Here is a 27,787-nt window from a genome sequence, read left to right as displayed (position 1 = left end):
GTCTCTATCAGTTAAAGATTTTAGGAAGCTCACAAACACAGAGGATCAGCCTCTCGTCCATTGAAAAAAAAAAAGTGCAGGAAAAGTGAAGTGAGACGAGGACGATGGGGACACTTCCACGGGATTGCGCAGGAAGGGCAGGGACTTCACTTCTCTGTTAGCCCCAAAAAGTGACCCCGCTACACCAAATTTTGAGTCTGAGTCTTAATGCACTGGTATCGGATCGGTACCCTGTATCAGCTGATATGCAAACCTCAGGTATCCTGATTGGTACTGGGAATGAAAAATGGTATCAGAACATCTCTAACTTAAACATGAGTAAATTGTTCTGTACTTGGGGCCTATTTTCAGATGCAGATTCGGCCTGATGGTGAGCTGCTGCAGCAGCAGGAACGTCTGGGATTAATTTAAATGAATTGCAATGCCCATGAGTCACCCAGGGCAAAGCTTTTGCCTACTGATGCGTTTGTAATAGTTTTTGGAGAGCAATATCTCCTTTACACAAAGAAGCTATATCAGTCTTTGGCTAAACAGACAATATTTGATATTACTTGAAAAAAAGCACCTCCTTGTAGCACCAAGTTAGTATTTGTAGGGTCTTCAAAGAGTTCCTCATGTGCAGTTCAGATGTTTGTCTTGAGATCTGCTAAACAAAAACAGTTAAAACGTTGGGAATGTGCAAACCAACGTTAAATCCAGCCAGCCGTTACGTTTTCTGGTAACAGTCCCAGAATGCCAGACGGGTTGTCAGATGGAGGACATAACGCACCCAACTGGTAACAACCCTCTCTTCACTGCATGGAGATGATCAGGCGAGGTACAGAAAGGCTGCTGCTCTGCACCAGCGACAGCTCATACAGGGAGCAAACTCTACAATGCTGGTGGAAACGGAGCGGGATTCATGGCTACCTCTTCTTCTGGCGTGTGCGGTGGAATGTTGTTTTGTCTCCTCCTAACGTACAGAGGAAAAAGTGATGAGATTATGAGCAGTCAAATGAGAAGTGCGACGCAGGAATTTCATCTGGATATGTGATCGTTTGTGATGCAGAAATGTCAAGCTAACTTACCTTCTGTAAAACAAGAAGCCGATTCCAATCAAAGTGCAGACGGCCACCAGCAAAACGAAGGTGATCGCTGTTGTTGTGCTGTCAAGTTCTGGCAAGAACAGAGAAACGCTCAACATTAAAAGGTTCTCACCGTATGCTACTGGTTCTCTTATAGAAGCAGATTTGGTACAGTGACAGTGTCAAAGCTTACTGTGGCTGGACACAAGAAGATTTACTGTACTGTTGTTTGAAGGCTCTGCGGTGGTTAAGGTTGAGGTTGTCCCACCCGTTGCTTTGGTATTCCTCTCAAAATCTACTTTTTAAGTAGGGGAAAAAAGTTGAAGATTTTCCTGTAGATCAATTATTCACAAATGCACTGGCAAATAAAGGCAGCGTGAGTTATACAATAAAGGACGACTGATCTTATGATATTCCTCATGTTGTCCAGGTTTCTCTACTGTTACAGTCCCTACTCTAAAACAGTTGGCAACATTTATGTGCTGTTTTTATAATTTTACTGATTTGTGCATGCTTGAAAAAAACATGGATAGCCAAGGCTGAAGGAGAACATTTTTCCAAACCCCCATGCTAAATACTGCTGAGGTGAGAGATAGTGGAAGGAGCAGGGTTCCAGAATAAGACTGTTTACATGAAGATTTGTGGATTATCTTGAGTAATCGGATCATGATTTCTGGAAGGAGACATTGCTTATGAGTTGTTACAGATGTATTTTTTTAAAATATTTTTTGGAAGGTGGAGTTGCCCTTTTGTTTCCACTGTAAACAGTTTTGCTTCTTGAATATATTCCTCCTCATCTTCTTGAACTCCTCATGTTGAGTTGTATTCTTAATCATCTACCGGCCACATAAACCTGTGCAAACTTAATTGATGGGTTTGTTGAACAGCTGAGTATGATCCGCATTGACATAGACTGCGTCTCAAAAGGTCTTACAGTTGTAGGGTTGTAGAGACTGAGGTTAGTCTTTCTGATCATTCCTGTGTTTTCTTTTACATGACTACCTCAGTGTATGCATCTATAGCTAAAAAATGGTAAGGAGGCCATCTCAGATATAACTGCTAAAATCAATAATGAGGCATGAGGTTTACTGTTGGCAGGGTGACAAATCCACCAGTGTCAATAGCCCCTAAACTTCAATCCACTAAATCATGCAATAATTTTCCCTCCTTCACTTCACAGGCAAGCTGTAACTTTATCGTCCAGTAGAGGATCTTTATTGTCATCACATTCACTTAAAATCATTTTAGCAGGATACAATTTGATCCTATCGACTATGAAACCTTTGAAAAATTGTGCAACATCTGAAATCCTTCTCCTGCTGCCTGGACATTCTACCTACAGACTTTTTCAAAAATTTACCAAACCTTCAGCAAATAGTCAATACTTCTCTACTCTCATTCTTTTTCCTACAAGCTTTGAAAACTGTAGTTATTAAGATCTCAGTTCTACACTGGACAGGGTTGACCCCAACATATTATTAGATAGACTGGAAAAACTGGGTGGGACTTTCTAGTACAGTGATAAACTGGTTTGAAAGCTGTCTGAATGACAGGGACTACTTTGTGTGGATTGGTAATTACACATCTGAGAATACAAAAGTGACATGTGGAGTTCCCCAAGGCTCCGTTTTCGTGCCCTTTTTGTTTAACGTCTAAGTACGGCCACACCGATTATGTAAAACAACAAAATATATTCTATGCAGATGACACATATTTATATAACAATGTTACAATGTGACTGTGGTCCTGTACAAGCACAGATTAGTGTATCGAACAAATCAATGATTGGGTTAGAGATGAATCTGAAATTATTTTCTTTGGACCCAAAGGAAGCAAGATCAAGCCAGAACAACAACAACAACAACAACATAGCAGCAGACAAAAGTAGACAGCAACCAAGGCAGCTCTGGGGTAATGTCAATAATGCTTCAGATTAAATGTAAGCAAGGTTTCACTTTCAGTTTCAGTTACTCCAACCGGAAAGAAGGTGATGTGATACACTCTGACCATTGTGTCCAAAAAGATACGTAAGACTGTTTATTTACATAAAAATATGTTGAACAACAGTACACATTTTGGTTACATAGCACACATTATTATACTATTTATGCAGCTTTAATGTAGTCATGCCCTTAGACCTTAAGTGTTTACATTGTCTTCCTGTGTGTCATATAATTAGCTTAAAATTCTATTGTTGATTTAGGACTTTAATATTTGCCAATGCATTTTATTTAAGTTCGTGTATAGAAACAATAAATGTTTGTTCTGAATTTGTCACACCACAAAAATGTGTCATTAACCACCAGCCAAATTTGAATGACTGCAAATACTATACAAAATTAGGCCTCAAAGTTACGAAAACATTAGCAGTTTTCTCTGCCTTTAAAAAACCCTGGGGACACGTCTGTCCCACTGTCTCAGTATCAGACACCATGACAAGTAGTTTTATATGACATGTCCAGACATGTATGAGCCACCAGAGCCAGAGGACAGTGACAGGATGGTATTTTTTTTTTCTTCTTTGTCAGGTTGCTGGAACTGAAGTGAGCTGAAGTGAACTGCTGGGCTGACCTGGACTGAGAGAGTCGCTGAAGGTACGTTCATAACTGACTGCTAGTGAGGGTGAGGGGAGGTTCAAAAGTCTAACGCCACAATTTAGAACTACAAAGTTCTCAGTGGTTTCACATGGTTTCAATAACTATTTTTTTCCTTTTTCCTTCACACAGACTTTAATTTAATTTTTTGGACTGTTCTTTTCTATCTTGCACTGCACTGTAGCTGCACTATAATTTTTATTTAGTATATTTATCATGTTTATTATATCGCATCCTTATGCTTTTATGTATGTCTTATGTAAACAACTTTGATTTGCCTTGTTGTTGAAAGGTGCTATAAAAATAAATTTGCCTTGCCATGGCTAAGTTTCTTAAAAGTTTTAAACATACAGGTCCAAGAGTAATTGGTGTGAAGTTACCAATGATAGCATGTGTGACTGTAAGTATTTACCATGTGTGTGATCTGACAGGGCCTGCAGACCAGTTGAAGTGGACTCTGTGCTGCTGCCTGTTTCTGCAGTCACTGAAGCTGAGATACTAATACTCTGGGTCGTCTGTCGGCTGGTCGTGGCTGCTGCTGATAAGAAAAGAAATTTAATTCTACTAAATACTGCTAAGAGCGTGACTGCATCTAGTACTAGTAGTAGTACTACAGATACTACCTCACACTACTGATGAAGAAAACAAAGTCATACTGTCATTTGGAGAGTCCAAGTGTCTTTACTGAAGCATGGATGGTTCACAAATGACTGTGTGGTATAGAAGCAATGTAAGTAAATAATTTTCCATAAGTGTGCTACACATACTGGCTATATTTATCTGATAGAACAATATGTTACATAATCAATAACAACAGACGAAAACAAAACATGCAAGGGTTTGTGTTAGTTGGTTTAGTATTAATACTACTGTTACAACTGCTGTAACTGCTTCTTCTAATACTAGTGCTGCTCCCAACAACAAGCACAAATTCTTTTGATATATCGAGAACCATTAAAACTACCAGAACAAGTATTATACTGCTACTGCTGATGTTAGCACTACTACAACCTTTACTATGATGACTACTGTTACTGCTGCTTAGGGCTAATGATTTTGAAAAAATATCTCATTGTGATTATTTTGACTGATATGATTTGCAATAAAAGAGGTAATGATCATTTTACATCATTATTCTTCTTTTGATCGAAAAACATGGTAAAAGCAGTGCTGTAGTGCTGTAGTTTTGACATATTTTTTGATACAAGTATTGCACCTCCTGCAATTTGAAGTCAAATTGTGATTTTGCTAAAATTACAATTACTTTTGCAGCCCTACTGCTACTATTACAAGAGGAGAAAGTACCAAACGGACCAGTCCATTTGTTTCATTTTGCATTTAGGTGTACCAGTTAGTCATGGCAGCAACTTGAATGCAGCCATTATTGATTTTTTTATTATTTTTACACTTTTCCTACAGCGGCATGTCAACATGTCTGCCACGAGTTCTATCACATTAATTCTCATTACTTTAACGAAGTAGTATTTTGTATATTTGGACTTTTTAATATTTAAATTACTATGTAAAATCTCACACATTTAAACAATAACAAAAGACGTAGTTTGATGACATCTTGAAGTGGCGTGGGATCATGGGAGTTGTTGTCTTCACTTTTAAACAACCACCACTGCAGATTAAAATCTATCTGACATGATTCAGGCATAAATCACATTCATGGACCAAGTAATATTAAAGTTTTATTCATGTTGTGTTTAGTCACATTCACAGAATTTCTTCTTCACTCTCTGACTAATCCAACGTATCCAGCGTTTCTGTGGAAGTTATAGCAACTAGCAGCTAGCTAGCAGCGGCTAGGAGGAAAAGCACTATTACCTTGAATAAATGATGGATTTTTTGGCATTTGAACATTGTTGGAAACATTTGGGATAATGTAAGAACACAACTCTAGTGATTTTAGACATTTTAATGCAATATACTATCCTTATAAAATTGATAAAGCAAACATATTTGCAAACGGTTACTTATTAGCACGTGGGAAATAATCGCCGAGTTCCATTTAGGTTTTCTGGGTTTCTGTGACACTTAATGGACAGACAGTCACTGTCACTGTGGTTAGTTACACCTGCGCTTTTCATTCTAACGCAAGTCAAGGCGATAGCAATTCCATAAACACACATACATGAAAAATGACAACTGATACCTACTGTCTTTTGTGTGCCCATTAAAATATTATGCAATGAAAACAGTTAAAAAGCAGTTAGGCCTCTCATCCAGTGCAATCTGACTTTAAATCACAGGATGATATGTGTGTGTGTGTGTGTGTGTGTGTGTGTGTGTGTGTGTGTGTGTGTGTATTATATGTACTTCTACTCACCGACCACTTTAATGAGCTATGATGATGTTGTACTCTAATTTAGTAAATTCTCCACAAACATTTGATTTTTACTGAAGTACAAAGGGTAACGAGAGTTTTATTTGAGTAAATAACTCAGTAGTACAGTAGTACAGTACTACTGCTTCTTCTAATCATTACTACTTGTTTTTTGGTTCATCATAGCATTAGGAGTATTTATTATTAGTTTATTAGTACGTCTGTATTCAAAATTCATGCAAGTACAGAACTCACTGACTGTGGTGGTAATGATGGAGTCAGTTTGAACCACTGCAAGATCAAACCAACGTTAATTATAAATGTGAAAGAAAACTTCTCTCTGGCTCATAACTGGCTCATAGGTAAATGTTTATAGAGTACAAAACAGACACACTTACTTGTTACATGGAAACTTGGTGGTTGTGTTGTGGTCTTTATCTTTGGATCCGCTGAAACACAACAAATTGAAAGCATTTGTTAATCATCTGGAACTTTAAATATTTCACAAAAACTGGGATCTGGCAAGAGTATTATTATTATTAAACTCCAAGAACTATGGGTCCTACTCTTCCCACGCTGCAGCTTGATAGTTTAGACATAGGAAGTTGGCAGAATGTCAAAGCATTTTCCAGGAATCCCAACCATTTAATTATTTATGTTTAGCACAGAATTTTAGGCTCTATGGAAAAGATGGAAGCAAGATTGTGGGAGAGGTGGTGGGGTGCAAAATGTTGTTCCCATTTTTTCTTTTCTGTCTGCTTTTGGATTTTCACTCATTTGGTTGTGTGCCTGTTATTCTGTGTGGGCTATTTTGGTTGCATTGGTTGACACTGTTGCCTCACATGCTAGAAGTTTCTGGGTTCGATCCAGAGGAAACCCACGCAGGCTCCTCATCCCAGCAGGGTACCACATAAAATGGTGAAAAATGTTGTATTGTATTCTCCAGACTCCTAGATGACGTTCTCAGATGTCTTGTTTTGTCCACGACCCAAAGATATCGAGTCATAGAGTCACAGAGTTAAGAAAAAAAGAAAATTTGAAGCGAACTGAATGCATCTCTTACTCAAACTTAAACTAGACCGGATCCTTACTGTCTGAGACAGTAGTTCCTACACAAAACCGCTCACAACAGGTGTATTCAAATGTATTTTTTTGGGCACTTTGAGCACCACAAGCTGAGTGCCATTTATTCAGATCGCATTGGAGAGAAGGCAGACATCTCTAAATCTCCGATAGCACTACAGGCCCAAGTGTTATGATTTTGGGGTGAACTGTACCTTTAAATGTTCTCTTACATTTAATAAAATCTGTTAAGTTGTACCCATGAAATTGTGATATACAGATAAGCAAATAGTATGGCGCTCCTTCTTATGATCAGTGTCATGTTTAAACTGCTGGAACTGACTCCCTTCCACCAAGTAACGTAATCGAAGCAGGCTCTCTTCCACTAGATTCGGGTGACACTTGTGACTAACAAACCAGATGTGGGCCGCTGATTGACATGTGCAGATGCATGTTGAAAAATATATTTATACGAAATAACAGCCTCTGTCACAGGAGCATTTTCTTAGGAAGGCTGTCGTTTCCACTGGCTTTCCCCCTCTCTGGTTTCTTGAGCAGATTATGACTTCCTTCCCGTTGGTGCTGCCAAGAGCATGAGCCATCATTTCTCCACTTTTGAAATAGCTTACATATTTCACCATTAAAGACAGACAATCAAATTTGCAGTGTTTGAAGGACTGTGTTTCGGCTCCTCACATGACTGACGCTGAGCAATGATTGCAAATAATGACTTCATTATCTGTTTCAGACGCCACAGACATGCACTCGGTGCGCGGGTATAATTAAAGCATCATCTTTTCAGGCTGATACCGGCGACATGCCGATATTATCATACATCCACAGCATTTGGCAGCACTTGCTGGCCTTTGCGTGTGCGTTTAATGTACAATTCTGGTTTGCTTCAGCGTTCTGCGCTGCAAACTAGAGCCAGACAGACATACTGGTCAGCAGATCTAACACAACGTTAATAATACAAAAAATACCAGTTTTAAAAGTTTATTGTTAAACTGTAAACTATCCTGCCTCCATTTACATATCTTTGCCACAAATGTTATTAGAGGGATCCCTTAAAGTGCACCTCCAGTCATATTTAAACAATACAAAATGCTCTGCAAAATGTATAAACTGTGTCTAATATTTTTTTTTACCTTGGTAAAATGGCTTACATATATCTCTTCATTTTGCCTTCATTTAGTATTCAAGGTCTCATGAACATGCAAATATTCCCTGCCCTCTTCCACCCTGATTTTCACTGCAGGGGGTCTTTAAATATCAACCAATATCAATATTGGAGTCTTTTCACTCACTAATATTGTCATCAGCCCCAAAAATCCAGTATCACCCAGCTCTACTGCAAAACACGACCTGCAGCCCACAGCATGTACAAGTCTTGTGTTTTCTCTAAACACAAGTGTGGAGTTCTCACTTTACATTGTTGGACGACAGCACTGCTCTGTCTCTTTCCGTTGTGTCTTAAATGGGTCCCCTACCTACAGCATAGAATATGTTACTGAGTGGGAAGACAGTGTTAAGTCCTGCAGGCCAGTCCCCAACTCCCCGTACATACAGTATCTGGTTGGGGAGGTGAACTGTTTCATTCCTCAGTTTTCTGCTAAGTTTGTGAGTGATGTAAAGACAAAGAGCAAATAAATCTTACGTTTACAATTGAGGGTGGGGTTTGTCCACTGTGGATCGCCGTTTGCGTTCGCCTTACATTGGATTCGATTCGAGGTTCCCGCCTCCCTCACAAAACCGGTCACACACTCATAGCGAAATAAGCTGTCAACTTGGCGGCAGATGCTTGGTGGAATTTTAGTCAGCTTCCATGGAGGAATTTCTGGGCAACAGCTGCCTTCATCTGAAAGGAAAAAAACATCATGAGGCAAAATTGAAATATGGTTGCACAAATTCACACAAGAGGAAATTAAAATCATTGATTATAAGCTTGGGCGGTGTGCGTTCTGTCATACCTTCCTGACATTTCACCGAGGTATACAATACATGATGGAATTTGTGTAAAAACAAACACAAAAATCGGACCTCATTTCCCATCATGCCCAATGCTGAAATGAGTAGTTTGTTAAAGGAGTTATGAGGGGTTTAAACTGGTTATGAAACAGTCTCAATTTAATACTGATATCTTCTATATAGTTATTCTTAATGGCTGTCAGCAGGTCAGATTCTGAAATGAGATAAAACAAGCCTGTAAGATATGTGAGACAGTTAAAAAGAAGGATATTTTTCTTTAGATAATTCTATTTTTGAAGTTAAATATTTTGTGGTTGTGGTGGCAGAAATACTACCACTTTTGTCCACAGGGACCTCCAACATCAACACAATATCAAAGTTCCTTGTAGAAGCTTTAAGTTTGCTATTTTATGTTACAAAATGCAAATTGTTTGTTAGTATTGGTAATTATAATTTTTTGCTGGTTTATAGTTGTAGTGAAGTGGCTGTTAAGTTTCTAGAGGCGAGCTGTAATTTGCATATTTTGCTTCTCCCTCGTGTTGAATGTCTTTAAGGGGCTGATGTCACTCAGAGCTGCTTCCTGCCTCTTGTTCCATCCTGCTTGCCACAACATTTTATTTTCTTTTTTTCTCCACAACCATCTGGACGACCCCCAGAAACTACCTTGTGCCCCTCTTGTGGGGCCCGACCCGCAGGTTGAGAATCACAGGTCTAGCCCACAGTTGCAATTATCCTACTTAGACAAGTATTGCTAGGTTTTAATATTTATGGCTCATTCTTGCTGGAGGACCTGACAAAACTATTCCTGCAGCATAAAGTGACACAAAAGTTCACACATCTGTTCTGAATTAAACTCAAACTCTAACATTTTGAAATGAACTAAAAAAAAAAAAGTTTGGCCAACCTAGTGGAAATGATTTACTTTTCTTCATTAGAAAAATGGGAATCATTTAAATTTAGAGATTAAAAAACATTGTATTTCAAAAGTTGTTCACAGTGGGATGTGAAACTCATTTGTCATTATTTGGGTGCTTGAAAATTAAATGTTTTTTTATTGAAAATATCAAAATATTAAAGTACATTAAAGTTTACGCAATTTTTGACATGAAATTTTTGAGGGTTTCTATAACTCAAAGATTCAAGTTTATTTAAAGAAGAAAATTAAATTATCATAACAAAATATTAGTTAGTTAGTTACATTTTTAAAATGTGTTGTAAAAAAAAAAAAAAAAAAAAAAAAAAAAAAAAAAAAAAAAGTATTGCAGATATAATTCTTGAATTCTGCAGAATTTCTTCCATAGTCTTTAATTTATTTGGTGACCCAAATAAAATCTCCTGTGCCCCAGTCTTTGGGAATTATTACTCAGTACTATGATGCCACCTAAGCCAAGTCAAACTGCTGTTTTTTATTAGTTACAGTTTCAGAAAGCAAAGGTGGAGAACTACAGCCCAGTCCCATATGAAGAGGTTTCAGTTGTGAATGAGTCAAGTTGGATTTTCCACAGGTTTTATTCACCTTTGGCTTTACTGTAACTCCATAATCTGTTTTATAGTACATATAACAGATTAATTAGTAATGACGTAATAGTAGTGATGCACCAAATAATGCTTGTTCAAAAAAGAAAACAAAAAAGAACATACATTTTTTACATCTCACAGTCTAGATTTCATGCTGAAAATAAATGATCAAAGAGGTTCTCCTTTATCTCAGTGACCCCTCACCTGTCTCAGGAACAGAATAGTTCTTAACTCCTTTAAATGTGATCATCAGTATATTTTGTTATTACAGCGTTATCTGTGTGTTTTGTTAAAGTTTGTCTTTTGGTTTCAATGTGTTTCTTTTGTTTACTACACAATAATAGATTAACAGATGACTAACTTGCACAATCATCTCAGACGATAGTGGCTGTGAAAGGTAAAGTGATAATAAAAAGTTAAGCATAATTAAAAGAAAAACTTATTATTATTGTTACTGTTATTGTACAGTGCTCTGATTTGAAATCGTCGCAGCATACACTTGGAGTAAAATTTCTGGTTCTTATAATTTAGTTATGACCCCAGGTTTCTGCGTAAGGTGTCGCACTTACCGCCGTTGGAGCAGCGCGCAGCTCCGAGCAGACAGAACATCATAACACAGACAGGTAATAAAGAGGAGGAACCCTGATCCATCTGACAGCTCTGTGGACTATTAAAACGTTCTCGACAAATAAACCATGACCGGTGAGGCCATCTTCACTGTGCGACGTCCTGTCGTAGCTCTGCAACACTCTTCCGTCTGTCACTTCTTCTGCCTTCTCCCTCTGGGTTTCACTTTCACTGCCAATGTGGGTGGATCATGATAGATTATTAAAGCGCACACGTTTGCCATGTTTGTAGTTCCGCTGAAAAACTACGCTGCATAGATTTCCTTTTTCAGTCAAACGTACGTTTACGTTATCCATACGTGTCACAGTATAAAGACGAACAAAGAAAATAATAAATAAGTAAATAAAAGTTGGAAATATAAAAAGAAATATTCAAATAAATGTGAAAATACCAATTAACAACAATAGGGTAAAGCAAATACCATGGGGAAATCAAAAGAAGTGGTAGGGATAAGGAAAAATAAGGGGATAAAAGTAAAAAAAACCCACTATATTTTAAAAAGCATATAAATATAGAATATATATATGAAAATCAATAAATATGTATAGAAATAAACGAACAAATAAAGTGAAAATGCATCAGAATGAGAAAGACGAGATTCACGAGAAAACGAGAAAACGAACATTTATGTGTAATGCCGTGGTAAAGATAAAGTCATCCAGCCGCTAGGCGGCGCAAGAGCCAATCATGTCGCCGACTGTCGTTGACTGTCGCGCTTAGTTTTGTTGTCCTGCTGCCTTCCACCTGGTAGTGGGGAGCTAAAGCTATATCAAATGCACTACTAAACATTTTTATTTTATAAGGACTTACGTTGAGTTGATGTCCAGGTATTTCTGAAGCCGGTAGGTTGAAAACAATCTTATATAATGTGTTTATTTTGAGCATAATTTGTTGAGGAGCAGGTTGTGAAGTGGCTACGTTAGCATTAGCTAATGTTAGCTAAATTTATTTATTTGTAGACAGTTTCTGCTGTCCTCCTGCACTGCATTGCACCAAATGTGTAAGTTCTTTCCTCAGTTAGGATGTAACGTCGATACTAGAGGCTCAGTAGCTGCTAGTTAGTTTGTAACTTAGCCTAGCGACCAAAATTGGTCGCACCACGATTACTTGAAACATAACCTAAGTAGTTTGGAACAAGGAAACTAAAAAAAAGGCTCTTACCCTTTTTAGTTGTCTTGGTTTGGACGTACAGTCATAACCAAGACAAGAAGCCAATCAGCGATCAAACAAAGAGTTACATCTTCATGGGTACCATACGCATTACATGGCATTGGCTTAATAACACATTGTAGTAAGTAGGGCTGCAACTAACCATTATTTTCGTAGTCGATTTTTTTTTTTTGATTAATTGATTAATATTTTTTGGTCCATTAAATGTCAGTAAATGTTAAAATGTTATATTGTTAAAGATGTTACGATGTTGATCAGTGTTTCACAAAGCCCAAGATGAAGTTATCAAATGTCTTGGCTTTGCTGACAGCCCAAAGATTTCGGTTTACTGTCACAGAGAGAAATAAAGAAAATAATCTTCACGAACAAAGCTGGAATCAGAGAGTTTTCTTAAATAAAAATGTCTTAAATGGATTCGCTGTTCAATGATCCAGTCTGATTACTGCAAAGTTAAGAATATCAATATATGTATCATCATCTTTAAGATATGCTGTTATTTTAAAATTCCCATGCCATGTCTGTGTCACAAATATCTGAAAGAGTTCAGTCAGAAAATTGTTGGATGACGCTGTAGTTGCTTTTCTTTTGACAGAGTTGACAGAATGTAACAGACTGTGTTGAACTGAATTGAATCTAATAAAAATTATATTGTGGCAGACTTTGTGACATATTATATCATTGTCCAAACAATCAATATAATATTTTATCGTGATGAAACTTGTAATTTACACCCCTAGTCATAACCAGGTTAAATTTGAACTTTAAACACAGCTGGTGCAACAGGCTGCTGGGGTTTAAGATAGCTTACGTACCTAAACATAACTAAGGGACAATTATGTCTGAGTCATAACACATTTATACAGCTTTTCATTTAGGCTGCTGCCAAGTTCAGTTTGTGGTATCTAGTTGTTGCAGAATGAAATGATGTTCTTGAAGCCAGTTCAAATTGTACGTTGTCAAATGCAACTTGTCTCTGTGTCCGCAGGAAACAGAAGCACTGACAGGCAGCGATGTCGCTGTACGATGACCTCGGTGTGGGTGCTAGTGACACCAAAACCGAAGGCTGGTCCAAGAACTTCAAGCTGCTGCAGTCCCAGCTGAAGGTGAAGAAGGCGGCTTTGACCCAGGCTAAGGTATGGATGCACATGCAACACACAGGTAAAATCTGTGCATGTATGACACATCGTCAAAGATAAACAAATCTGTCACAGAGAAGCTACTTGATGCAGTGAGATAAAATAACATATAACCACACTAATGGAAAATTAGTAAATTCACACCAAATGTGTTTTAAGTATTCAGAATGCCATGCAACAACAGTATAAACTAAGGATACAACAATTGAATATCACAATTAAAAAATGTCTGATACGAAATTGTGATGATATGAAATGGTTAATTATTTTATATTTTATTTTATTAAAGCACTGCTACTGACTGCTGCATTGTTTATGTTTTGTAGTTGCACATACATAAGTCAAACATTAATTGCCAAAAAAGAATATTTTTGCACATTCATAAGTCATGGCTGAATACTTTTGAAGTATTTGAAATAACAGGGAAAGACACATTTTAAGTGAACATATCATGGACTTTTTGTTTTGGTATTGGCGTATCAGTTTTGATATTGTTGCATCCCTGGTATAAACCCGATGTGTACATATTCAGGAGTTTTATGTGTGTGTGTGTGTGTAGACTCAGCGGATGAAGCAGACCACTGTCTTGGCCCCTGTCATTGATCTAAAGCGAGGAGGCTCCAGTGATGAGAGACAGATCATCGACACTCCTCCACATGCCGCCGCTGGACTTAAGGTCTGTCTTACCCAGCGAACCTGTACATCAGTATATATGAAATCCAGGTCTTTTAAGTTTATAAAATGCTTAGAACATTACAAGCTGCTTGATTTGAGCTACATCTGAGAGTCAGAGGTGTAGAGTGACAATGTCAGCGTGTAATGTTAATAATACACATGACTCAGAGCAGTGTGTGGGTAGTAAAGCACAAAGACGCTCCTTCTATCTGCTGAAAATGAATGCAAATATCCTTATCAAAATAAATTTACCACTACATCCATAGATGCCATCCTCACCTCGCTGTCATATTTTTGACTTGTCTGTATGTGCTTCAGGATGCTGTGCCCAGCGGTTTCTCCTCTGGCGATGTGCTGATCCCGCTGGCAGACGAGTATGATCCGATGTTCCCCAACGACTACGAGAAGGTGGTGAAGCGACACAGAGAAGAACGACAGCGGCAGAGGGAGCAGGAGCGGCAGAAGGAGATAGAGGAGAGAGAAAAGTACTGCCATGCCCATTAAAGGGATAGTTTAGATTTTTTTTTGAAGTGGGGTTGAATGAGGTATTTAGTGATAGTCAGTGTATTACCTGCAGTAGATGGCGATCGCTCCTAGTCTGAAGAAGCAGCAGGTGTACCAGTGTAGGAAGCTGTCAACAGGGTCAGCAGCAAAGCTTACTTTAGCCTCCTAAAAAAACAACCACCTACAGAAAGTTAATGTTTTTAAGAGCCCAGAATACATTTTTTGCTGACTCTGTCCACAGCTGTACATTTGTTAGCCTCTCTTCTGGTTCCTCTCTCTGCTTTTCCAATCTTGGGATGTGCTGACCACTATCGACTGTTAATACACTGATAATAGACAAGTAACTCATACAACCCCACAAATAATTTGAATATGTGATTTTAGGACATAGAAACTGCAGCCAGAATTAAAAATGAGACTATAAGTGACGAGAGAGATGAACTTTTGTGGATGAAATACTGGAAATGTGCTCTTCCACTCAAATAATGATAGAGAATTAATCAATCCACGCTTTATCTTTACCTACACATTATTATTCAGGGTCCTGGGGGATACTGATGCATCTAATTCCATGCTTGTAGCCATAACATTGGGCCAAGCCCAGAAAAGTGGTCTAGGTTTTTAGTTACTGGTCATGCAAGAGTTATTTGTGAGAGTGTGCCACACTGAGTATTTACAGGAACACAGGACTCCTGTTTAAACCTTGAACTTTGCTCTGGTGCAGGAAGAGGAAAGACAGGCACGACGGTGGAGTTCCAAGTGGTTTCTCTCGTTTCCCTGCAGCAGAGGGTGACTCAGATGAGGACGAAGAGTATGAGAAAGAGCGGAGGAAACGAAGTAATTGTTTTACCTTCCTTGGTTTACATAAAGAGTGTCTTTAAAGATATTCCTCATCCTCAGACTTTTTCATATTTTCATGCTTTGCTGCTGAAGGACCTCTTCTAAAATACTGAGGCAGAGTTTGAAATGAACTTGCAAAATTGAGGGTCACTTTTCAGTGTTATTTTGTGTCTATTCAACTATATCTATGATTTATTGCATTTTGTCTGACTTTGAGCAAAAAAAAAGAAAAAGAAAAAATAGCATTGATGAATAACATGACAACATGGACACATAGAAGCACAACGACCATGTTAAATTTCACTAACTGTGTATGACACTCATGTTTCAACAAAAACTAAACTTCTCTTCTCTGACATGATGCATCATCTGTCTTTCTCTCTCTTTGCCAGGTATGGGTGGAGCAGCTATCGCTCCTCCTTCTTCACTTGTGGATCGTGATGGTGAGTCTTATGATCCCTCAGGCAAGGAAGGAGAATCACTGCCAGCCAATCAGGCAGTTGATTGTGTTTCAGTATCCTCATTAGTTCCTCCCAGAGCTGCTGTGATGTTACACTAATGAAAATAAATGACCAAATTAAACAGATTACAAAACATATACAAATAATAACTGTCTAAAATATGAATTTTATTCTTGATGACAACAGCAAATATGACTGGATATAATAATACTATTGCAGATGATGTTGAGGAGTAATACAGCACATGTAAGATTAGTTTTCAGTATCATTGCCAATTTAATTTACTTATTTTATTAAATTTAAATTACTTTTCTTGTTATTCTGTTAGGCACTGGTGTTAGTATTTACTCCTTATACATTTTGTATTTATTGTTTTTTTTTTTTTAAATTATTATTCTTATGTTGCTTTTATTCTTCAGCAATGTCTGGCACAAAAATGCTTTGGGATTAATTATATCTCATGCTATAACAGAGCTGAAAAATCTCACCTGTTTGTTTTTTAGGCTCATCTTCCTTCTCCTATGAGGATGAAGGTCGTCCCTCCCGAGGCTCAAAGGCCGCCATCCCTCCACCTATGTATGAAGACTCAGACCGGCCACGTTCTCCGCCTGGACCTACCAGCTCCTTCCTGGCCAACATGGGGTGGGTGGGACACACACACGCACACGCACATGCACACGCACACACACGACAGGCAGGCAGTTTCTGTTTCTGTATTATAATTTACAGTAATTTCAAGTGAAATTTAAAGAGGGGTTGAAACATTTATTCTAAGTACATGTTAAAGCTGTATATTCAGGTTTGTTATCATTCTTATGCAAGTCCCTGAAATTTAGTTATTAGTTACAGCTACACCTCTCCAAAGTAATTGCATTACTTTATCTGTGCCTATAAAAGTAAATGGTTACTAGGAAAAGCAACTTTTATGTTACTTTTAAATGCTTCACTTCTCTCATAAATGACAAGACAACTTTTAAATAATTGAACCCATTATATTACTGATAGGGGTTATTAATTCTCCCCACCACCACCACCTGAGGGCAGCAATGACTAGCATTCTACCTGCAGGCTACACTGGTAGTGCCTTGATTGGGCAGAAGGATTTGTTTTAGGAGCTACATGATGCTGAATGTACATGTTAACCATGCATTTCTACAGTAGTTACTAAATAATTAGACTTGATGAACCCAAGGTTCTTTTATTAATTTATATTGGAGACGTTACAATCACTATGATGGAAATCAGGCTCACATCGAACTGTCTTGCACAACCATCAGGTTGCAAGATGTTACATCATGAACCATGAATTCCAGGGAACAGGCAACATTTGCTCTGCAGATGTTCACTATTTACATGTGTGACAAAGTAACAAACATTGAGACAATTTAAGTTCATTAATTGTAATTGTGGTGTTTATTTGAAAAAGTAATTAGTTACATGTCTGGTTACCACCAAAAGTAGAGGAGTTACAGAAAAGCTCCCAACACTGTATGTTATTGATGTAACTTCATTATCATCCAAAGTAAATGTGCTGTGTATCATTTTTATTACCTCAGTTTCTCTTTTGACAAAATTTAGACACATTTTCTGTTATGCATTAACAGTGTACACTATATTTAGAATATTTTGCACCACTTTAACTTGCTTTCAGACAGCCTTTTCCGATGGGAAGCCGTTGTTATGTAAGCCAAATATTACTCTCTCCAAACTGACCAAACACCACTGGCAAAATCACTCATTTTTTCTCACAGAACACGGGAGGTGCCGGTCTACCGCTGCCTCAATCTGTTAGTTTGTTCTGACTTTGGTGTTTTAAAAGGTAAGGATAGATGCACCAAAGTCATACAATAACACAAAGTAACTAACTGATCGAGGCATCAGTAGACCAGCAACTCCTGTGTTGTGTGAGGTAAAATTACTGATATCACCAATGTAGTTTGGTTGGTTTGCAGAAGGCAATATTTGGCTTATGTAACGGCAGTTTTCTGTCAGAACAGGCTGTCTGATGGCAAGGCAAGTGTACACATATGTGGCTAATGTACCTTTTGTTGCTGATTCTGTCCATAATAGTCCTTTTTTTTTCTCCAAATTGGGCCTGTGTGGGCCAGCATAGACTGTGGCTTACACACTGACAATCAAAAAATACCTCATACAACCCTACATCAAACAATCTGAACTATCCTTTTGAATTAAAGTTTGAACTAACATCTTTAGTGTTACAACAAATCATGAAAGCATGTTTCTCTCTGTCTACTCCCGCAGAGGTACGGTGGCCCACAAGATCATGCAGAAGTATGGCTTCAAAGAAGGCCAGGGCCTGGGGAAGCACGAGCAGGGCCTCAGCACAGCGCTGTCTGTGGAGAAGACCAGCAAGAGAGGTGGAAAGATCATCATAGGCGACGCTGCAGAAAAACGTAAGTCATCAATTTGTGTTTTTAATTATTGATACTTTTGCTGTCAGTGTTCTCCTCTCTTGATCTGTGCTGTATATGCCACACTCTGTTTTCTTTGTTCGCCCTCTTGACTTTCCTTTTAAAGCCTTTATATATGTCAGCTGCATGAAGTGACCTTTGCTTGTGTTGTCTCCAGAGCTGATGTCAGTTGTTTAGTTTCAGTCCCTGTCCAACCTGCGTTAACCTTTAGTTGTGACAGAAGCTTTTGGTCTCACGTCTGTTCCTTTCATGAGTATTTTGGCTTTACACCCATCATGATGTCATTCCAGGATCAGTTAGATGTGACTTTGTGTGCATGTCTTTGTTCTTTTTCATTTTGTGTGTGTGTGTGTGTGTGTGTGTGCGTGGGTGGGTGGGTGTGTGTGTGTTTGTGTGTGTGTGTGTGACTGAGCAGCAGGGTCCAGCCTGTCAGGTGCTGCTGAGACTTCAGGCGGAGGCTCTGCAGGTTGGCCTCCACTCCCATTTTCTCTCTCCCATTACATAGAATATACTTTTATTTTAGAAGAAGTGTGTGTGTGTGTTTGTGTGTTTGCATGTGTTTTATCCATTAACATGCATATCTATTTCCACACACAGTCACCAAATTAAAGGTAGTAATGCTTTGTATCTGTTTAAAGTTGAGTGTTTTCTAATATACACTGCAATGATTAGAATAGTTTTGCATGTTTTTTTGCTGGACGTGTGTGAGTGACACCTCCACTTAATGTGGGCTAAGACCAGGGTGAGAAATTAGCACCAGCCACCAACCAAATGCTGGTTGCTGGCAGATTTCAGACACAAAATAATGATTTTACTATTGAGTGGCTGGTAGATGTTCATATTTTATTTAAAAGTTCATTTTCCACCCTTGCAAACAGAGTTCATTTTCTAATTTGGGTTTCATTTCTGTCTTCTTTGAATTTGATTTCCTTCTCTAACAGCTCTGCTCCTAATTCGTCTGCACTTGATATTTTTTCTGATTCTTTCAACCTGTTTTTCTCACGCCTATACAATGATGAAATTGTATAGTTGAGGATAGTTTTGTCTTACTCTCACTTTCTCAATATCTGACTGTTAAAAAAGAAAAAAGAAAAAAGTTTTAGTTTAGCTTAAATATGCAGAAAGACTGGAAACAGCTGGCTTGACACTGTCTAGCTGTAGCAATATCCTCCTACCGGCACCTCTAAAGCTTACTGATTGACGTCATCATTGCATTGACTTACTTTAACTTGTTTGTTTAATATGCACAAAAAGCCAAAGTATAGTAGTATAGTAAATCACAGTTCACTGTTTGACAGTCTCTTATGTGCTAGACATTTTCATGGACAAACAGTAACTCTCTGAGTTCATTTCTGGTTGCATAGTCTGGTGCAAAAGTCGAATTGTTTTAAACTTTGTTTTTTGTTAAAATTAAACACACAATATATAATTTATCAATGAATGGCTAGCTGTTTCCACATTGTTTAATCTTTCTGTTAATCTAAGCTAACCAGCTGCTAGCTGTCACTTCAATATTACAATGTAGACATGGGTGTGTCTTCTCATTTAAAGGGTAATTTCTTAAACCTGAGCCCTATATAAAAATAACTAATCAAGGCAGCAACTCCTGTGTTCTGTGAGGAACAGTGTTTCTGTGAATTGAGTCTGTTGGCAAGAGTGATATAACAGCTGTTTTTGATGAAAGCTTGAGCTTACTCTTTAACAAAAAGTTCTATCTCTGGAGTGAGGCTTTCTTAATGTTGTCTGATGCAAAAACAAGTACTTTCATTTGTGCATTTGATCCCGAGGATTACATTGCAGCTGTTGCAGCCCAGTTTTGTGGCTGCTGGCTGTGGCACTCTATTGGGCGAATTTCACAATGTTTTGTAGCTACTAGTCATTTAGACACCAAAACATGTTTGCCTTTGCTCCAGTAATAAATTTATAGTGCCTTTTCACCAGACGACAGACTGCCTTAGTGTTTTTCCCCTGGTTGTCTGCACAACTTCCTGTATTTTGTCTTTATGTAAAAAAAGGTCCCGGGTTTTAAAATACTGTAATTACCCTTTTACTTTACCTAAAACATGTTTATCAGCTGCACCAACTGTAGCTGTCAAAATGAGGTAAAATGCAGAGAAAACATAAGCTAGAGAGGAAATGGGTTAACAAGATGTTTGGAGGGTTTTGTAGGCTTTGAAATGATATTCTCATCTTTGCTTCTTTCTAGATGCTGTGTTGGCTTTTGTCTGCTAGATATCATGGTCGCATGTCACACCTTTATTTACAGCTGAAGTGCTGTAGTTCTACCAGTTAATTTTTTAAGGAATTTGCAGCCAGTCAGCTGGAATCTCTGTTATCAGTACTGTATACTGTACAGAATAATAGTTTCTCTCCCTGTTCACAATTGAGAGTAGAGAGCAGAACACCAGGAACTCTCTGTGGCCCCTGATTAAAAGTCTAGGGATCACTGGTCTTCATGCCAGAGTTTAACCAACGTGAAAAGCTGCAAAATTCACTGTATATACATTTTCAATGTTCCTTTGAGCAAGACATTTATCCTTTAGTTGCTTACTCACTTTACTGAGAAGAATGCTAACAATGCTGTTGCACTTGAGTGACCCTTTTAGAGTGTTTTCTTAGCAGCATGTCTAACACAATAAAATCTGAGTTCAAATGTGAGGAAAAAAGCCAGACGTGACAGAGAAAATGGATACCGTGTCAACTCAGCAAACACTGAGCTGTATTTTTGTTACTGCTTTTGAACAAAATATTTGATGAATTGTTTCATTTATCACGTCGCGCATTGAATAAAGTTCCATATGATACGATAAAGCTCACTGCGCCACATTTTTTGTCAGTTGCTCCATCCAGCTCACCAGCAGCCTGTGAACACTCTTTTTAAAAAATGTGACCTTTGTTTCTGTTTCCGTCCAACCAGCGGACTCTTCCAAGAAGTCGGAGGCCAACCCGCTCACAGAGATCCTCAAAAACCCAACAAAAGTGGTCCTGTTGAGGGTACGTCTGTCTCTGTGTGTTTTCTAGAATTGATCAGTATCATAGTTTTACATTAAAAATAATTCTTTACATTGTGTGTTAGTGATGAGCCCACAATTTATGTTTTACCAAATACAAGTAACTCACTGTCAAGTGTGATCCATATTGGAAATGAGTCAGAGAATGGAGCCAATAAAACACTTTTTAGTGCAGTCTGAATGCAGCTTAAATTACAAAATGGCAAAAATGATAAAGCCTTTGTATATAATGTCAAGGTTTACTTTGTGAAATTTAGTTTTAGATGTCAGTGCAGACATCAGCAGGTGGGCCTAATGTCTGTGTCTGTCTCGTAGAACATGGTGGGCCGAGGAGAGGTGGACGAAGACCTGGAGGGGGAGACGAAAGAAGAGTGCGAGAAATACGGCAAAGTGGTTAAATGTGTCATTTTTGAGGTGAGAGGAGAGGATTATACAGCATGACGTGGATCTGTTGATCAAACAGGATGATGATAATCGCAAAAACTTTTCTTCTCAGATTGCAGATGTGCCAGATGATGAAGCTGTCAGGATATTTCTGGAGTTTGAGAGGGTGGAGTCAGCCATTAAAGGTCAGTATTTAGTTGTCGTATGTGCACAAACATAAATGAGGCCTCACCTCACACTTACTCGACACACCAGACAAAGTAACCAACACAAATAGTTTGACACTTAAAACTATCTATGGTAAATCAAGAACTGTTTCCAAATGACCGGATCCATTGGAATCATTTCATCAAGCTTTCCTGACAGTCAGGCGCTTTCCAAACAATAATACCAAACACATCCGTCTATGCTGCTGAACACTTGGAACAAGGAGGACTCATGGAAGAGGTTGGATATTGTTTGGGGTTTTTCTGGTACATAAATGGTGCCTGAACTGATACTGATAAAAGAAACACAAAGTGACAGTTAACAACATTAAAGAACTGCTTTTTTTATTGCTAAGGAAAATCAGAACTTGAAATTGAACATTATATTATCTGCTTAAAATCAGTTTAAAAAAGAAATGTAATGATTAATCAATTATAAATCAACTACTATAATTATTATTATTATATAAATTCTCTGGTTTCAGCTCCTCAAATATGAATGTTTTCTTTTTTCTTGACACTTTTATGACAGTTAACTGAATATCTTTGGGTTGTGGACAAAACAGAACAGTTGAAGTTGTCATCTTGGGCTTCGGACACTTTTCACCACAGTCTGACATTTTATGGACCAAACAACTAAACGATTCATCAAGAAAGTGATCAACAATGAAAATAACTGTTAGTTGCAACCCAAGTTTAAAATACCCAGTACAAAAATGTTGTTAACTGTCCTTCTGTGCTTCTATTTTTAAGTATTGATTCAGGCACTGTTTAGGCACCGGTACTATCTTAAAAGTTTTATTTGAGCAGTGGCATCAGGAAAAAACAAAACGATACCAAACTCCGGTCATGGCGGAGAGTAAGACAGTGTCCAAAGCCTGGCTTCGTTTCACAAAGAAAGACAACAACAGTGCTGGTTGTAATGTCTGTAAAATGATCATTTCAAGTAAGGTTGTAAACTCCACTGTTACTGAGAGTGAATAATAACATTAGCAACACACAATCAATTGATATCAATAAATTATTATCAGTTCTCTTCACTTTATCAGTTCCCTTCACTGCTGAAAACCTGAATCTTACATGGCAGAAGATTTGCCTCCACAGTAACTCCTTCATCAGGTCATGTTGCCTCAAAATAGGTTAAATGTCAAAGGTCCTGAAGCTTACAGAAAAAAATCTGGACCTTTGTTGACGCTCCAAACTCAAGCCTGCATTTGTCGCCAGTGACCCTTGATCACTGAAAGCCGTCATCTTCCACATTTCCACTGAGAGACCGCTCTCATTTTGAAATCAGAATATTATTTGAGACATACTGCATGTAAGCAGCTGTCTTTTTTTGGTGGGCGATCAACTTTATGTAATTGCATCACTTTCCTCCTTCCATTGTATAACTGCTCTAATAATGTGGGTGAAAAGTGTGTCCCATTCTAAATGGGTTGGCCCAGATCAGAAACAAGGTGAGACTCGGCTCCCTGTGGTGTTACATCATATGTGGCCCAGCAACCCAGCCGTCTCCCAGCGGCACCGGTGGCACCGTGCTTACATCACAGCTCTCAGAAAGCGGGACAGATGCTCAAAGAATGATACAGAGGGCCGCAGTCATAAGTGTCACACTGCATGATCCATTTCTATAGATGATGATGAAACATTTTATTGCCCCGGGTTGCGTGCCGTTCCTCTGTAGGGAGGTCAGAGTTCACTGAGGGGCAGGTGGATATGACCACCGTACAGCTGCAAACACAAGGGTTTGAGCCCACTTCCACTCGATTCTGTCTGATACTGTGCAAAATGTCAGTGAAGTCCCTTTAACAAGTCTCTTGTTGACATTTGTTCATGTTAGATGTAATTTGAATTTTCTTTAAATCGCTCAGAATCTAGGAAAAGTCAAAGGAATAGTTCAACATTTTGAGAAATATGTGTATTTACTTTCGAGTTAGATGAGAAGGTTGGTACCATTTTAACATTTGTTAAAGCTATAATATATAATATATCTGCATTAAAATGTCTAAAACCACCAGACATATGCTAAAAATGTTGATGAGCTCTGTACTTTCATTATCACAGCTGTTTCCAAGAATGTTCAACCCCAGAGAAATCTGTGAAAAAACATCATGTGATTAAAACGTTGATTCAGGCAGGAATCAAGTTCACAGATGAGATACTGTATTGTGTCAGATAGATTTTCAACCGCAGTGATCTGCTTTAATGTGAGACAGAGTCCTTGCAGCCGAATTTGCATGTTGTGCATTTAAATACAAAGCTATAACCAAAAGCCAGTTAGCTTATCTTAGCATAATGACTAGAAAAAGAGGGAAATTGCCATTTAAATCTCACTAATGCTGAGTGTTGGGTACGTTACTTTCAAAAAAGGAATATATTATTACTAGATTGTATTGCTAGAGACTTTGATTTTATAGTATTAAGTTACTTTACAATGTTACTGTCTGTATAGACTTTATACTATTTTTGTGTTACTCGCACAAAAGTAACCACAGAAGTACAAATGTGCAGCATGAAATGGAAGAGAGGTTTTAGCAGTGTCACTGCCCACTAATGCCCCATTATTACAACACTTACAGGATGTGAATCCGCCTCCTTAAATGTTAATTTGCACCTCAGTTCTTTATTTTTTGACAGTGTGTGCATTAATGCAAGGTTGCTGCCCCATAAAAACACACTGAATAAATATATTTATCTACATTTTGCAACCTAGGTTGGTTCTGTTTCTCTGCTCTTGTTGGTAATGTAGGTTGAAATGTTGTTGCTGCTGCCCACATTTCCCATCATGCATTTATGGGGATCCATTGTTTATTTAGTATTAGAATGACAAGTTGTGCTTTTACGGGCGGGTTACGTGGCGGTCTGTTTCTTGTTTGGATGCACTGATTTACAGGAGTCTAAGTTGGTTACATGGCTGCTCTTGGCTTTGCGTTAGATTTAGCGTACAGACATGAAAAATGGTATCAGCCGCCTCATCTAACCCTTGCCAAGAAACATATTTCTCAAAATGTTGAAACTTTTCCCTCGAAAGAATATGTTGTGCAGTCTGTATATACATATACTGGCTGTGATTCAGGATGTTTACAGCTGAACAATGTTGCCAGTCTAATCACTGCAACATAACACAGTTGCTTTTGTACATCCAGTGTCAGCACAGTGGAGCTGATGTGAACACGCCTGAGTGAAAAGTACTGCATGAAATGTGCTGACTGAGGTAAAATGTCCTACATGTCCTACAAGGAAAATGGATTGGATGTGTTGAGGTTGTTCATTTCATTGATAAGGTTAAAACTGCCAGAGAGGACAGAATGAACACTGTGTGTCTCAGCTGTCCCTTTTAACCTTGGTGCGTTTGTGTGTGTGAGAACTGTAGGACAGCGTTTACTCTTTACTGCCGCACACAGAGGCGACAATCCTGGGAAACAAAACACTGTTGTCATATTTCTCTCTTTTTCCCAGAAGTGTGAGAGCCAAAGCAAAGTTGTTTTTCTTTTACGGGCTTTTATCACCGACGGTTGGGGCAAACTGTGAGCATCACTCAGTTGCCACAACAGTTTGTTCCACACAAATCAGATTGTTTCTTCTTAGAACAAGAGGACTCTGCCTTGGAGGTCCAAGGAAAAAAACACCATGAACCAATTGAATTACTTAAAACAATCCTGGCTTCATTTAGTTTGGCAAATTTCACTTCTTCCTGTGAATAATTGATGTGGCATCATAGCCAAATATTTCCAGGAGCTAAAGCTGTGTGAATACTACAAAATGAAATCAAAAGAACAACAGATGCAGGCTGGGTTGCATCCAATCATGGCTTAACTTATGTTGCTTTAAATTTAAACTTCTCTTTAAACCTAGATTAAATTTAATTTGCTTGCAACAATACTTTTAACTCCAATTTAAAATGTGATCCAGTACAAACTTTTAAAATGACTCTCTTGAGCAACATGATCAAGTTCCTCAAAGAAAGCTAAGGGAGTTTCATGATGTGTTTCTTCTTTCTTTCACTCCAGTTGATCTGTGAAAACAGTTGCTGCCTGGCAGTCTCTTTATCTTACTATGCTGTTGTTTGTTTGTTTTTAATCTTCTATTATTTGGCTCTATTGCTCAATTTATTCTGCCAAGTTTTTCTCAGAGGAGGAGGAATTACAGCCTCTCTGCTGACCATCATGAGAAGGCTAACTGGGTTAGCTTTCCTCAAAGAAAGCTAAGGGAGTTTCATGATGTGTTTCTTCTTTCTTTCACTCCAGTTGATCTGTGAAAACAGTTGCTGCCTGGCAGTCTCTTTATCTTACTATGCTGTTGTTTGTTTGTTTTTAATCTTCTATTATTTGGCTCTATTGCTCAATTTATTCTGCCAAGTTTTTCTCAGAGGAGGAGGAATTACAGCCTCTCTGCTGACCATCATGAGAAGGCTAACTGGGCATTACACATTCAGACGTTTAAAAACACACGTTAAATGCTTTGTTGAGTTGTGTACTTATATAATTCAAAATGTTTCCATCAATGTTCAAATGCATAGTAATCAAGGCAACGACAAAGGTAACTAGTTGCTTTAACTCCCAGGAAAAAAACAGGACACAGCCGAGAGTGAGGAAGGAAGCTAGCGAAGGTGACAAAACGTAGCATGAATTCCAGATAGATTTTTATCAGTTGTTTAAAAGTTAAAAAATAACAACTCCCATGATCCCACACCACTTCATTATCTCGTCATTTTGTTATTGTTTTAAAGTGAGAGACACCTAGCAACAGAATTTACATATTGTGCATTTAAATACATTTTTAGCCCGCTAAATAACTGTGTAATATTTTAACTTTATAGCTGGCTATCATACAAACCATTTTGTTAACTTTTTAACTAGAAAGAAAGCAATGTAATGTTTTGTTAACTTTTTAGCTAGCTAGTAAACAATGTATTGTTTTATAAGGAATACAGAGCAGCCAAAAGGTATTGACAACAGTAATTTTGGGTTATATCGATGAACCTGGGTTTACTATACAGAGATTAGTTTTTAAATGTGCAACAGAGCTCTGCGTAATTTTAAATCTGGGTTTACTCATTTTAAACCTAGTTTTGCTAGACCTTATGACACTTTCAGTGACAGTGAAAAATTAATTGTACAAGAAGAGTCACATGGAACACAAACATGTTTGCAGGAACCACCAGCTGAAATACATATAAATGCTATATTATACAATGTCTAACCTTTTCTCAGAATCCGAAGGCTGTGGCAGCAGTAATCCCGTTGTTGAAAGGTTTATCTGTGTAGTCGGGTACAGTCTGACCTGAAGTGCCTCTCTCCCCTGCAGCTGTGGTGGATCTGAATGGACGTTATTTCGGTGGGCGAGTCGTCAAGGCCTGCTTCTACAATCTAGATAAATTTCGGGTTTTGGACCTCGGTGAGCAGGTCTGATGTCCTCTACTCCGGGCGCTGATGGACAACTATGAACACACATACACATGTACATAATAAACTTTTTTTTATATTTCCTGAACAGCAGTGACATGTCTATATGTAGTGATGAATCTAACCTGTAGTTTTTTTTCCCTGTGATGAAAAATACCTTTGTGTCAAGACAAAATAAAGGGTATAAACTACATTTAGTTTACTGTTGTCATTCTTAATGTTTCAGTTCATTCAGCACATGTGATTTTTTTTGTTGTTGTTTTCTGAGTTTTTAACGTTATCTTTTATTAGAGTGAGCATATGTAATTATTATCTTAAATTTAGTATTAACATTAGTCATGCTGACTGAGTCACTGAATTAAATATTTCATCCTAATATAAACACTTTCTAGCAAAAT

At 38.1% G+C, this 27,787-nt stretch overlaps 2 protein-coding genes across 16 annotated transcripts; one reads left to right on the top strand and one right to left on the bottom strand.

Annotated features, from left to right (window-relative positions):
* Positions 1 to 186: 186 nt before the first annotated feature.
* il15ra (interleukin 15 receptor subunit alpha) lies at positions 187 to 11,336 on the bottom strand. 14 transcript variants are annotated; one of them, XM_084711385.1, is made up of 8 exons: positions 11,108 to 11,336; positions 8,710 to 8,910; positions 6,389 to 6,439; positions 6,246 to 6,281; positions 4,071 to 4,196; positions 1,258 to 1,362; positions 1,068 to 1,155; positions 187 to 952 (listed from the first exon to the last, which is right to left on the bottom strand). In XM_084711385.1, exons 1-8 carry the CDS (start codon positions 11,187 to 11,189, stop codon positions 871 to 873), a joined length of 771 nt encoding a protein of 256 aa, XP_084567511.1. In that variant the 5' UTR covers positions 11,190 to 11,336; the 3' UTR covers positions 187 to 870. The 14 variants fall into 14 exon arrangements, with proteins under 14 accessions (XP_084567511.1, XP_084567515.1, XP_084567512.1 ...); XM_084711389.1 differs by having other exon boundaries at positions 1,288 to 1,362; XM_084711386.1 differs by having other exon boundaries at positions 1,258 to 1,359.
* A 524-nt stretch (positions 11,337 to 11,860) lies between these two features.
* rbm17 (RNA binding motif protein 17) lies at positions 11,861 to 27,582 on the top strand. 2 transcript variants are annotated; one of them, XM_084711486.1, is made up of 13 exons: positions 11,861 to 12,007; positions 13,321 to 13,468; positions 14,031 to 14,147; positions 14,465 to 14,631; positions 15,375 to 15,487; positions 15,883 to 15,933; positions 16,455 to 16,593; positions 18,214 to 18,365; positions 18,799 to 18,849; positions 21,301 to 21,377; positions 21,710 to 21,808; positions 21,891 to 21,963; positions 27,292 to 27,582. In XM_084711486.1, the coding sequence occupies exons 2-13, from the start codon at positions 13,346 to 13,348 to the stop codon at positions 27,393 to 27,395; spliced, it is 1,266 nt and encodes a 421-aa protein (XP_084567612.1). In that variant the 5' UTR covers positions 11,861 to 12,007; positions 13,321 to 13,345; the 3' UTR covers positions 27,396 to 27,582. The 2 variants fall into 2 exon arrangements, with proteins under 2 accessions (XP_084567612.1, XP_084567613.1); XM_084711487.1 differs by lacking the exon at positions 18,799 to 18,849.
* The last annotated feature ends 205 nt before the right edge of the window (positions 27,583 to 27,787 follow it).

This window comes from Lutjanus erythropterus, chromosome 22 (genome assembly GCF_056507025.1).
Source record: "Lutjanus erythropterus isolate fLutEry1 chromosome 22, fLutEry1.hap2, whole genome shotgun sequence".
NCBI lineage: Eukaryota > Metazoa > Chordata > Actinopteri > Lutjaniformes > Lutjanidae > Lutjanus > Lutjanus erythropterus.
This window is presented reverse-complemented; position numbering and strand designations above follow the sequence as displayed.